The sequence below is a fragment of the Macrotis lagotis genome, chromosome 1 (genome assembly GCF_037893015.1).
Source record: "Macrotis lagotis isolate mMagLag1 chromosome 1, bilby.v1.9.chrom.fasta, whole genome shotgun sequence".
Classification (NCBI taxonomy): domain Eukaryota; kingdom Metazoa; phylum Chordata; class Mammalia; order Peramelemorphia; family Peramelidae; genus Macrotis; species Macrotis lagotis.
In genome coordinates, this window is record NC_133658.1 from 281,849,374 (window position 1) to 281,862,619 (window position 13,246).

Here is a 13,246-nt window from a genome sequence, read left to right on the forward strand (position 1 = left end):
AATTCAATACTCCTATCCAGTATTTGATCAACTGAAAAAAATAAGCTAGATGCAAAACCATTGATGGATTGTTGATGAATATATTGTCTGAATATACAGGATGTCAAGAGAACTCAAGAAATATCTCCAGTAGGTTGGGCAAATCACTAGTCATGAACTTACAGAAGGATATGGATAGGTTGAGCAACATAGGTAATTTGCCATCTATATTACTGGAAGCGATACCCAAATTACTGAGGTCATAGCTATATTGCAGTACAATTATCCCTTCCACATCAACAAACAAAATCCATGTAAAAGTTTTTGCCTTCCTTTCATATCAAAGAAGTCTGAATGTTTTTGTTTTTCTTTTAAGGGATGTTTATAATATCTTATTATAAAAGCTTTTATTAAAATTTGTAAAATGTCATTAAAATATTGTAATAAATACTAAGCAGTATATTTTATGCATTTCTGAGTTTTTCATTTTTTCTGTGTTGTTTGCTGGCCTTTGCATATCACCTGCAGCTTCCATAAAATTCCCTCAAAATTCCCGTTTAATTTCTTATGCCAACAATGGGGAAAGTCGAGATGTGTAAGGGAATAACCTGATGAAGGAAAGAACAAATGCCAGAATTTACTCACAGACATGGTTAGTGCTTGCATTTGAATACATTTAAAAATACACAATGAATGGAGATGTCTTAGCCAGAAGACTCCTCTTTCCTTTTCCCACTCCCCTCCCTTCCCTCTTCAAGGTTTCCATGTGAGTGTAACTGATTAAAGTTGGCCATGGCACAGTGTGTGGTAAAGTTAACTGGGCCCAAGGAGGAATCTAACCCTTAAGCTAACTGGTTCCCAAAAGGAACGTCAAGGTAATTAGTTTATGTATAAAATGTTTCCTTCAAGTCCAGGACACCAACAGCACAACAGAGACTTCCCATAGCACAAAATGCAGACTGAAAGTGTGAATAATGGACTTTCCACACTCTAGTAGTTATGCCAACTACTTGCACACCTAGCCCAATTGACTGTACAAATTCATTTTCTACTCAGAAACGTAACTGAAGAAACTCTGATTAAGAGCAAAAACTCCCCCCCTCCAAATATCTATCAAGGTACAGATTGACTTGAGCTTGGTTTTTTTTGCCTCCCTAAAACTCTGCTCCTATGGTCTAGTCAAAGCAAAAATAAGTAGTGAAATTGCCTCCACTCAGTCTATTCTTGCTTTACCCTATCAAGAAACCAATCTGCTGCTTATCTTATGACAACAAGGCTTCCATTTTTCAAACCACTTTTAAGTCAAATGTCCCTTTTTATTTCCACGTATAGGTAACTAAGCATTAAGGTATCATAATGCCACAAAAAGTTACTGTTATTTGTTTTAAAATCTATCCTTCATTGTACACTAAAATGTAACATGGTCTTTGTGGGGCCCTAGAAAGGTTATCCTTTACCAAGGTATTAATAATAAACAATTTTAAAAAGTAAGATTATAATGGATGTCATACATTGCTTTAAACATAATAAAGTATTTTATATACATTGTGTCACTTGAGCAAGAAATTTTTCTAAAGTCCAGTTTTTACAACTGTAGAAATTGAGGTACCAAGTGATTAAATGACTTTCCCAAGGTCATATAGCTATTGAGTGTCTAAAAAGAGTTTTGAACTCATGTCTGCTGACTCATATCCAGGGCTCTTCCCATCCTACTGAGTTGTCTTCTTTATGTGTTCATTGTAAAAGTAAAAAATGACTCTTTATGCCAAATATCCCTCAAAATTTCACAGATCTAGTATATTCTGGCTCACATTATTGCCTTTGTGATCCTGTCTCCCATATCCTGCAATTCTATCAATGTAGAAAAATTCTGGTGCAAAAACGCCTTCCATCAGTGAAGATCTTCAATTTCTCTGTAACTTATGTTGACACTCACTCTACATAGATGAAGGCAGGGAACTTTTCTACACTCATATTCCTAGGAACACAAAGAGTATAAATGACTTGCCCATGGTCATGCATGGTATGTAACCCCCCCCATTCCCATGCTGGCTCAAACAGTTCTACCACTCTGCCTCTCATAGTGGGCAATGCTTTTAAGAGTGATTTATCATTTAGAGGAAGAGAAAGGCAAGTATTTATTATGAGTGATACCTGTTGGCTACTAACCAATTTTCTGATCTCTAACAGTATAAATATCAGTTCCCTCCAGATTCATTAGGTCTCCTCCCTAGATCACAATGCTTCAAATTACCAATGAGCTTACTGACCAGGATGACAGGGTTCCATAGACTGTAGTGAAAGTTCAGGGAATGCTTTACAGCAGTGGGCTCCAAATTATTTTTTTAATTTTTAATTTTTAATTTTAATTTTACTCTATCAGTAAAGATTGATCTGTATCTTCATTATGTCTACAATTTATTTTTGAGGAATAATTTTGAATGTTACTGTACTGCTATATATATTACTATATTATTATGTACTATGTACATTAAAACATTCAGAAAATAAATATTTAAAAGGATGAGCTAAAGATAAAAATAGTACTTCTTTCTAGGGTCAATAGGGAACCACTGAAGTTTACTGGGCAAGGAAGTGACGTGGTTTGACATGCACTTGAGAAAAATTAATTAGGCTGATGTGTGAGGAATGAGTAAGAGAGAAGCTTGAGTAAGGAAAAACAATTAGGAAGCAATTACAATATGTGGGATGAATGAGAGTGAGAAATGGAAAACTATACTTGGGTTGTAAACCTGAGTGGAGACCCTCAATAAATATGGGGAAGTTTGGAAGAAGAGTATTTTAGTAGGGAGATCTGAGAAGCATGTCACAACCCATCCTTGTCTATGCATTCTGTGAGAGTCATTCTGTTCTATCTTAAACAGAGTGACTTCCAGGAAATCTGGCAGAGAGAGAAGGGAGTGGAATGTTCCTGACTTTTCCTGCTATACCTACTGTTTTGGTGTCTGGAGGTATGATTTAGGTCATACATTACCCTGAGTCTACCTGACTCAGAAATGGGAGTTTGTTCAGTGAAGGGAGAAGGCTGAAGTGGGGGATGCTGGTGGATAAGTATAGGTGTGATTGTATTAGAGGCAAGCCCTTAAAACTGACTATCTTGATCAACTATGATAGACTTAGCTGCTCTTGGCAGTTGAATAATCAAGGACAATTCTAAAAGACCTATGATAGAAAATGCCATCCATATCCAGAGAAAAAATTCTAGAGTTTGAATACAGACCAAAGCATACTATTTTCTGTTTTTTTTAATTTGTTTTGTTTTTTTCTTTTCTCATGGTTTTTTCCCCTTTAGTTCTGATTTTTCTTTCACAACATGACTAATATAGAAAAATGTTAAACATGATTGTTGGGTGCAAAACATATCAGATTACTCACTGTCATAGAGAGAGGGAAAGGAAGGAAGAAAAATGTGAAACTCAAAAAGCTTACAAAAAAGATGAATTTTGGAAAACTATCTTTGCATGTAATAGAAAACATAAACTAAAATAAAACAACATTAAAAATCTGATTATTATTGGGTGAAATATCATCCATCTTCCTATCCTTTTGTTGGCTGATCATATATCCCTGATGACTTCTTTCATGCCAAGCCATGATTTCCAGTTTGTAGACCACTGTGCTCCACAGTGCTGATTAAATATGTTCAAGGCTAGTCATTTCATGAATAGAGCACAATGACTCATGAGGGCAGTAATTTCATTGGCAATTGATTTCATAGAAAAACTCTCTAACTATGGTTTTCTCAGAGTTGATTCACAGGCAGAAGGCATGAATTTGCACATAAATAAATAAAAACTGTCCAGGACATTGAATGTAGCAAAGGTAACTGGGTCAAAGAGGAAATTTGCTTTAACCCTTAAGCTAAATAGGAATAAAAAGCAAGTGTATTAATCTATGCTTATTTACATTAGTGTAATGCTTCTTACAAGACCACTGTAAAAAGAGAAATTATCCAGATAATCTTCCCCCTAGATATTTACTGGTTCTAAAATTATCAATAACAGTATTCTTTACTATTCATTTAGCACTGGTAACTAATCACCACATAAGTCTTTTCCTAGACCTAGACACAATTGGATCAACAATGTCTTATATTAGATAGCATTTCTGAAAATGACAGATTGATTATCTGATTTGGTTTTAACAAACAATTTTTTTCTCAAACATTAACTCATTCATTCATTTTAAGAAGTTTATAAAGGGATGATTATGGCTATTTTAGAGATGTAGTAATTGAGATAAATAATAGTTAAATGACTTAAGCTAGATCACATAGTGGACCTATTAACAGATCTTTTAATCCAAAAAAGTTAAATTAAATATTCTCTTACCCTTATGTTTTCTTGGGGGGCTTAACAACTCACTTCTTCTGCTGGGAAAGTCTTGTATCTTGATCATTTTATAAGGTTCAGTGGTTCCAAGAGAAAATTCAGTCAACTTTTCTTCCATGTGCATTCCAGATGATGAGTCAATGAAGCTGACTTGCTTTTGAGATTGTTTCCTTGGACTGTGAGACACCAAACAAGAACACCTATAAAACTTTTCTTAAGATTGTGAGGTTTTTGAGACATTTAAAAGTAGCAAATGAAACATGATCTCTACGGAATCCAGTAGAGTATATAGGGAATATATGCTTATTTACAAACTAGGCTAGGGATGGGGAAGAGGAGAGGACAGAATATTTTTCAAGGACTGTGAGAACCTGAGTAGGTCCTGATAGCAAAACTAAAGAGAGTATTCAGGCTAGATCACAAGGAGTAAAGGTCAGTATTTGGTGAAAGCGCCTTGTGTAATATTTGTGATGGCTCTGGGGAAAGCAAAAAAGGTAGAGGTGAAATGTCAATGCATTTATGTTGAAAGTAATGACTACAACTATGCTTTTTTTTAGGGTTTTTTTTTGCAAGGCAAATGGGATTAAGTAGCTTGCCCAAGGCCACACAGCTAGGTAATTATTAAGTGTTTGAGATTGGATTTGAACCCAGGTACTCCTGACTCCAGGGCTGGTACTTTTTCCACTGCACCACCTAGCCCCTAGCAGCCCCTACAACTATGCTTTTAAAATCCATTTTTGCTAACAAAACAAAGGCAACTGCTTTGGCCAATTGACTGGGCTTTTGAAGTAAGTCAGGATACCAGAGAAAGGTAGTGTTCTGTCATTGGAGGGAATGATGAAACAAGTATACCTGGGAATACTGAACAATCACCACAGGAAATCTCCAGTTGATAATGACTCCAAGTCAACATTGAAAAAACTGTACCTTGGGGAATACAATGCATCTGTGTGTTGTGGTCCTTAAACCTAATGAAACATGAGACTCATTTTCGAGGAGTACTGATAGATGTGATAGTGAAAACATCACAAACTTCCTATTGATATCTAACTCAGTTTTTTTTCTGCCTTAAAAGTGCTCATACAAAAATCATCATCATCATCATCCTTTGAACATAAACTTTTCCAGTGAGATCTTTGTTCTCCAGACATGCTCTTATTTGCCTTTAGGAGAGAGACTGGACCTTTGATTACATTGGTATAGGAAACCTTTTCAACAGTGTAGATTTGGTACCTTCCTTGCAACTTAAGAACTTTAAGAAGAGTAGTCTAGAGAACTGAAAAGTTTATTATCAATCAAAAATGTGCATGATGGGGAAATTAAATTCCGATCTTCCTGACTCAGGGGCTGGTTTTTTCTAACCACTCACTACACCATATTGCCTTTATAGATTGCTAGACATCTCAGACTGTTCTTATTAATAAAATGCATGAAATTTTTTTATTATTTTTCTAAAAGAGACACTATCAGATGGAAAGCAATTGTTTATGACTGATAAAAAATGTACAAAAAGTACAACTATAAAACAAAAAAACAAAGCAGGGAGAAAGGGAATGTCAATTTAACCAATATTTATTATTATGGAAGGAAAATTAAGAAATTAGTCCTTCCATAAGTTGTGCAATACTTAAGCATAAACCCAAGGCCTGGCCTTTGCTCTCAATGTCTAGAAACAATTTATTTCACTAGGAATTCAGTAGATGTTTCCTATGTATCTATCCTTATGCTATGTATGCCTTCCTATGTACTCAATTCTATGCTATGGGAGAAGCAAAGAAAGAAGATAATGATTTCTGATCTTGAGGAACTCAATTTATTTGAAAATTTTCCAAGAATGGAAAAGCCAAGTGTTTCTCTATGGACAAAGTAGGATCATAGCTTGAAAGATGTAAAGAATCTTCAAGGCCATCAAGTTCAACCTCCTCTCTTTAGAAATGAGAAAACAGGTGCACAAAAACTTGCCCAGGTTCAGAGAACTAGAAAGTATCTGAGGTTGGATTTGAATAAAGGTCTTCCTGATTTCAAGTCCACTATTTTACCTATTATGCCAAAGAGAATCAGTGAAATCCTGGAAAGAGAAAAAAAAAGTTGATAGAAGCAAATTGGAGTGGAGGTCACAAAAAAAAATGTGATGGACATGAATGAGAACAACAGAGAACAACAGGATTGTAACCTGAGGAAATAAATGTTCTCTTATTAATATCTAAAGATGACTCTACTCCCCTCCCTAAGTAGAATAGAAATAGAAAAAAATAAGAATAAGCTATTTTCTCTCTTTCTTTTGCTTATGCTCCTCTGTGACCTATAGTATGATTCACCATATACTCAATCACATGAAAACCTTGCTAAGATAAAAAACAAGCTACACCAATTTCTGTCCAAGCTTGCAAATTCTCATAGGATCAAATAGTAAATAAATTTAAGAATAATTTTTTTCTCTCTCTCCCACTTACTCCCAGTCATTGGGGGAAAAAAGGAAAGAAAAGAATAGTCTTTGCAGCTTATGAATAATCAAGCAAAATGAATTTTTACATTGTTCAAATCCAAAAAATGTAACATCTCTTTCTGCTTATGGTAGAACTTTGTGAGTAGATCAGTTTATAGTGGAGAAGGGCTAAAATCTACACTCTAAAAACCTATTTCTCTTTTATCAAGTTAATAATCTCCTATACACAGAGATTCATGCTTTAACATTGACCTTATGAGCAAATGCCCCAGATTATAAATTAACAGTTTAGCTAGCATTCCATTGTCCAAACCTGAGACTGAATCCACTAATATTTGAGTAATATTTTAAGAGACCAACCATTAAATAGAATAACTTGCTTGCTGACACTAATCCAAGAAGGAAAAGGTTAGTTCTACCTATAACCTCACCCTTGTTGTTTCAACTCTATTATGTCAGGGTCATATCAATGAAGAACTCAGTAATCTAAAAGTAGCTTGTTGCTAGTTCAAGAATTGCATTGGAGCTCTGCATAAATAAAAGGCAAGCTTGGAACAGTACTTAGATTTTAAAAAAGATTAGAAAGAGAGTGAGAAAATAGGTACTTCTTAAACTAGCAGCAAGTGCAAAAGAGATAGTTGATTGACTGGTTGATTGGTTCTTGTCCTTCATTATTAAAAACAAAAATGATATCACTATGTTAGAGACGAGTTATATTGTGGCTGTAACTCTGTGGCTGCTCAGACCAAAATGAGATGGAAATGCTCTATACACAGGTTGGCCACAAAAAGTCTATGTGACCTGGATGGGTACTCAAAATTTACTTATGTTTCCTTTGAGCTGCTTCAATTCTGCTTTCTCATAGAGCACAGTACCCTCTCTGCTGAGGGCATGTGATATACTTCACAGTCCTGCACCAGTACCTCCCATGCTGCACAATCAATTGCAAAGTTCTTAAGAGAGACCTTTAGGGTGTCCCTATTTGGTTTCTTTTGACCCCCCACTTAAGTGAATTCTCCATAAAATAGTCTTTTTGGCAAGCATACACCTGGCATTTGAACAACATGGCCAGACCATTGTAGTTGCACTCTCTGTAGTAATGTTTGAATACTTGGCAGTTTAACTTGAGAAAGACCTCAGTGTCTGGTATCTTCTCCTGCCAAATGATCTTCAGAATTTTCCTAAGACAATTTAAATGGAAGCAATTCAGTTTCCTGGCATGGTGCTGGCAGATTGTCCAGGTTTCACAGGCAAATAGCAATGAGGTCAGAATGATGGGTATGTAGACCTTCATTTTGGTAGTCAGTCTAATACCTTTTCTTTCCCATACTTTCTTTTGGAGCCTTCCAAATACTGAGCTAGCCTTGGCAATGCAATGCATGTGACAACCTCATTATCAGTGGGTAACTCCCTGGAAAGGACACTGCCAAGTTAACTTGTCCACAGTACTCAAAACTTCTCCATTTACTGTAACTGATGGTTCCACATATGAGTGATATGGTGCTGGCTGATGGAGTACCTCAGTTTTCTTGATGTTAATTGTTAGGCCAAAGTTAGCACAAGCAGCAGAGAATCATCCATTCTTTGTTGCATCTCAGCTTCAGAGGCTGCATTGAATGCACAAGCATTTGCAAACAGAAGATCATGCACCAACACTCTCTCCACTTTGATCTTGGCTTGCAGCCTTTTCAAGCTAAAGAATTTACTATCAATGGCTAGCTGACTTTGATGCTGTGTTCATCCTCAGTGAAGGCATTTGATAACATGGCTGAAAATATCATGCTGAAAAGCATGGGAGCAAGAATACAACCTTGTTTCATTCCATTAGTGACTGGGAAATATTGAGAGTATCATCTACCATCCAGAACTTGGGCATGCATGCTGTCTTGGAACTGATGTACAATACTGATGAACTTCTCTGGGCAACCAAATTTTGACAATGTTCCAAAAACCAACATGACTGAAGTATCAAAGACCTTGGTCACATCTAGAAATATTGTTTACAGATCTCTGTTCTGCTCTTGACATTTTTCCTGGAGTTATCGGATAGTAAACTTATCAACTATTCTTTGACCTTTCTGAAGTCACACAGGCTTTCAAGGAGATGACCATCTTCCAAATGAAAGATCAGCCTATCTAGTAAGAATCTTACCCAGCAATTTCTCTAAAAGAGAAATGCCCCTGTGATAATCTATTCTCTTTACCTTTATAGAGATGGATAATGGAAGCATCTTTGAATTCCTAGGAGATAAACTCATTATGCCATATAACCTGGAAAATTTCAGTAAACTTTTTTTATGAGCATTGGACATCCTTACCTTATATATCTCAGCTGGAAAAGAATCACCACCAAGTGCTGTTTCAAGTTTTCCATTTAAAAAGAGCCTAGCTTAAGAAGTACTTATTTTCTCACTCTCCTCCTAATCTTTTTATTAAAATCTAAAGTATTGTGCTCAGTTTACTTTTTATTTATACAGAGCTCCAGTCCAAGTCTTGAACCAGCAACAAGCTACTCTTAATTTTGACTCCAGAGTTCTTCATTGATGTGGCCATGACATAATCTGAAACAAGTTTACTTTGAGGTTAGCTGAGGGGTGTAACCCATGCATGTGAAGTCTTCCCCTGGTGGATGGGTGGATGAGAAAAAGTTGTTCCAACAGTCATGAAGGAAGCTGAAACAGGCACTTCTTCAGTTAGTACTTCAGCTAGGGATGGATTGACTTCAACTTGAATAAACAATCAATGGCTTCCACATTGATTGATGATGAACACTATGGAAGTATTCAGCCTATCTAGAATCACTAATCAATATGGCTCCATCAACATTGAATGGCGGAGATGCCCCTATGTCCTTGATCCATAAATAGCCTTCAGAGAATCATAAAAGTGTTTTGGATTATTACTATCTGCATAAAATTGAATTTCATCTGCCTTCTGAGCCAAGAATCCTAAATAAGCTTCACTTATACTTACTTTAGATAGAATTAAATAATGCCTTCTTAGAAATGAATGAACCAACCTTCCTGTTGGTAAAACCCTGTGGAGTTTTTATTTTGCATTTAGCAGCTTCGATATTTCCCCATCATTTTTAGACATAATTGATGTTTGTGAGTGTTCTGATCTAGATATGCAAATGCAGTGCTATACACCAAATCCCTGTAAGTTGCCAAACTCATTTTCTACTCTGCTGCTGCTGTGTGTTGATTAAAATTTCCCTCCAAATTAGCAACAAACTGCTCATACTCAGAGAAGTACTCTAATCTCAACATTAATTTTTCTGGTAGTCACTCTGCCTTGGAGCCACTGCTTCACTGAATGCCATTATTTAGCTTGGAGAGGATGAGTCTATGATCAGTTCAGCACTCTGTGCACACATTGCCTTAGTCACTCTTACATACTGTCTTTTTCTTCTCTTTAAGATTACATAGTCTTTTAGATGTCAATGTTTGCTGCCAGGGTACATCCAGAAGTTTGATTGCATTTAGGTAAACAGAGGACAGTGTTTGTGATGAGAAGGTCATGAGACGTGTAAGCCTTCAACAGTAGGTGACCATTGCTATTGCTATTTCCACTTTAATTCCTCCCAAGGATTCCCTGCCAATGTCTGGTCAACTGAGCCCACTCTAGCATTAAAGTAATCTAGAATTATAAGCTTGTCCTCTTGGTACATTGATAAGAGTGCTCCAGGTCTTCATAAAATTTTTCCTTGACTTCGTCAGGTTGTGGGCATTGTTGACAGTGGCATGGCATTTTCTTTCAAGGGGCAATCTCATTATCATGAGCCTGTAGGTCACAGCTTTTAGTAGACATAAAAGCTTGTTGACTAGATTTTTTGATTGCAAAACCTACCCGAGTTTCACAGTGCTCCTCTTCACTGCAGCCACTCCAGAAATACGTATATCTAATTCTGTCTTCAGTAAGTTGGTCTCCATTTGCCAGCCTTGTTTCACTCAGGACTGCTATTTGAACATATCTGCTGAGTTTCTCTTGCAACAAGAGCTGTTTATCTTTCATTTCTATTGGATCTTGTGTCATCTATGAGAGTGCACACATTCCATACACCGATGGTGAGTGTAATCTTCTTTGGATAAGTTTTTGTTCATCTTTTGCATTTTGACCACAGGAGCCACAGTAATCAGACAAGGTAAGCAGACAATTTCAAGGGCACTTTTTCTTTTTTAAAATTATATAAGTATTTTATGTGTTTTCCAATTACATACAATGGTAGCTTCTACCAATCATTTTTTTGCAAGGTTTTGAATTTTCTTCTCTCTCTCTCCCTCCCTTCCTTCCCCCTACCCCCCAACAGAAAGGGGAACCTTTTCTAGTCTCTTCCAGTGACAAAATGACCTTATGCCTTGGGCCACCTGTGTGTGGGGTTGTGACTACAGCTCCCAGTGTATTTGTACCTGTTGTCTTGTCACTTGCCAGCTGCCACAGGACTTTGAGATAGGAATGGTGGGCAAATTGAATTTAAGTAAGATAGTTGCACGAGGTCATTGGCCTTACTCTCTCTTCCAAAGTCATCACTGTCCAATGGCAACACAGAGTCAAGACAACTGGTGATGACTCTAGATACTATGGATGATCTTGGTGTCTTTGATATCTAACCAAACTCTAAGCACACCACAGTGCCTGTTTCAGTTACCTTCTGTTGGAAAAAATTGTTCTCATCCACCCATTCCATCAGTGGAAGACTTCACATGCATGAGTTAGACACCCCACTCCCCCAACTCACTGATGGGTTTGAGATCCCTCAATTACCCTCAAAGTAAACTTGTTTCAAATTATCTCATAGCTACATCAATGAAGAACTCTGGAGTCAAAGTTAAGAGTAGCTTGTTGCTAGCTCAAGACTTAGACTGGAGCTCTGCATAAATAAAAAGTAAACTTGACACAGTACTTAAGGTTTTAATAAAAGATTAGGAGAAGGGTGAGAAAATAGGCCATTTTTAAGCTAGCAGCAGTCCAAAAGAGATAAACCAAAGACTGAGCAATGTAGACAGAAATAGTAGCTGTTTATATTGTAGACTTTTTATAAAAAAGCACAGAAAAAATTAGTGTGGAAATTTGCAGATTTTTTCTTTTTATCAGCAATCAACTTAATTAAAATCTCATTTCATATTTCTCATTAATAAGCTTTTCTTTTTTCATGGTATGGAGTGACCCAGAAACTGCTAGATTGATTAAAAATAGCTTCCAGTAACTAGGGCTTCATTTACTGCCTACAGATAGGCGGAACTAGAAGAGACAAGAAAAGACCACTATCACACATGAACTACAAGTATAAAAGAAGAGGACTATCCCATCCCATTTGCTGCAGTGAATCTCAAGGTCTAAGTGATTCCCAAAATGCCCCAGTCCACATTGTGGATTCCAGAATACTTCTAGACACAGATACTTTGGCTGGTGGCAGTTGAGAAAGGCTTCCAAAAACCACTAACAGAAGTAGTAAGCCTCTCCCCAAACTCCCAGGTATCTGGGTCAGTGAGCTGGCAAGAGGAAAAATGACTTGGAGAGGGAAACCACCCATCTCCCTCTTTGTCCTATCCTATGGCCTAGACAAGGCTAGGAAGAGTCTGATTAATCCCATTACTCAACTCCTAAGATTCCTCGTACTCCCGGTCAAAGGACATGAATAGACAATTTTCAAGTGAAGAAATTAAAGCTATATAAAATCATATGAAAAAATGCTCCAAATCATTGATTAAAGAAATGAAAATTAAAACTGCTATGAGGTTCCACTTCATACCTATCAGATTGGCTAAGATAAAAAAAGGGAAAACAAGCAATGTTGGAAAGGTTGTGGAAGGATTAGGATATTAAGGCATTGCTGGTGGAGTTGTGAAATGATCCAACCTTTCTGGAGAGCAATATAAGAACTATGCCCAAAGAGCAATAAAACTAATCATACCCTATGACCCAGCAATACCCATACTAGGTCTATAACTAGAAGAAATCATAAAAATGGGATAAGTCTCACACATTCCAAAACTTCATGGATTCCTCAAAATTTCAAAATGTGTTTTTCTTCACTATTTCTACTTCAGTATCAGTATACATTTATCTAGACCCTTGCAATGGGACCACTGGATAAGAGAACTCAGAATCCTATAATGTTAGTGATGGAAGAAGCCCCAGAACATAGAATATTAGAACACATAATGTTAAAAACCCAGAACATAGAAACTGAAAGGGGTCATTGGGAATTATTGAATCCAGTCTCCTCATTTTATAAAGAAAGAAATGGAGAACCACCAAGGAAAATGTGACTGTTCTATCTCAAACAATGTTCTTCATCTGAATGGGTTGTCTAAGAATAAAGTGAGGATCCTATTACTTTAAAGTATTCAAGCAGAAATTAGATGATCATCTGCAAGGAGAGTATAAAGTTTTTGCCTTTGAAGGCAATCTCTTTCTAAATCTGGGATTTTTACTCTGTGAACCTAAGATACAGGAAAAAAAAAGT

General features: G+C 36.6%; 1 protein-coding gene across 4 annotated transcripts in view; it reads right to left on the reverse strand.

The window, feature by feature from the left end:
* The window catches only part of CCDC187 (coiled-coil domain containing 187), a 130,496-nt gene that overhangs the window by 74,479 nt on the left and 42,771 nt on the right, over positions 1–13,246 (reverse strand). For all 4 annotated transcript variants that reach the window (XM_074210687.1, XM_074210686.1, XM_074210688.1 and 1 more), the window contains one exon: positions 4,332–4,507. In XM_074210687.1, coding sequence (XP_074066788.1) covers positions 4,332–4,507 — 176 coding nt within the window. The remainder of the gene's footprint in view (positions 1–4,331; positions 4,508–13,246) is intronic.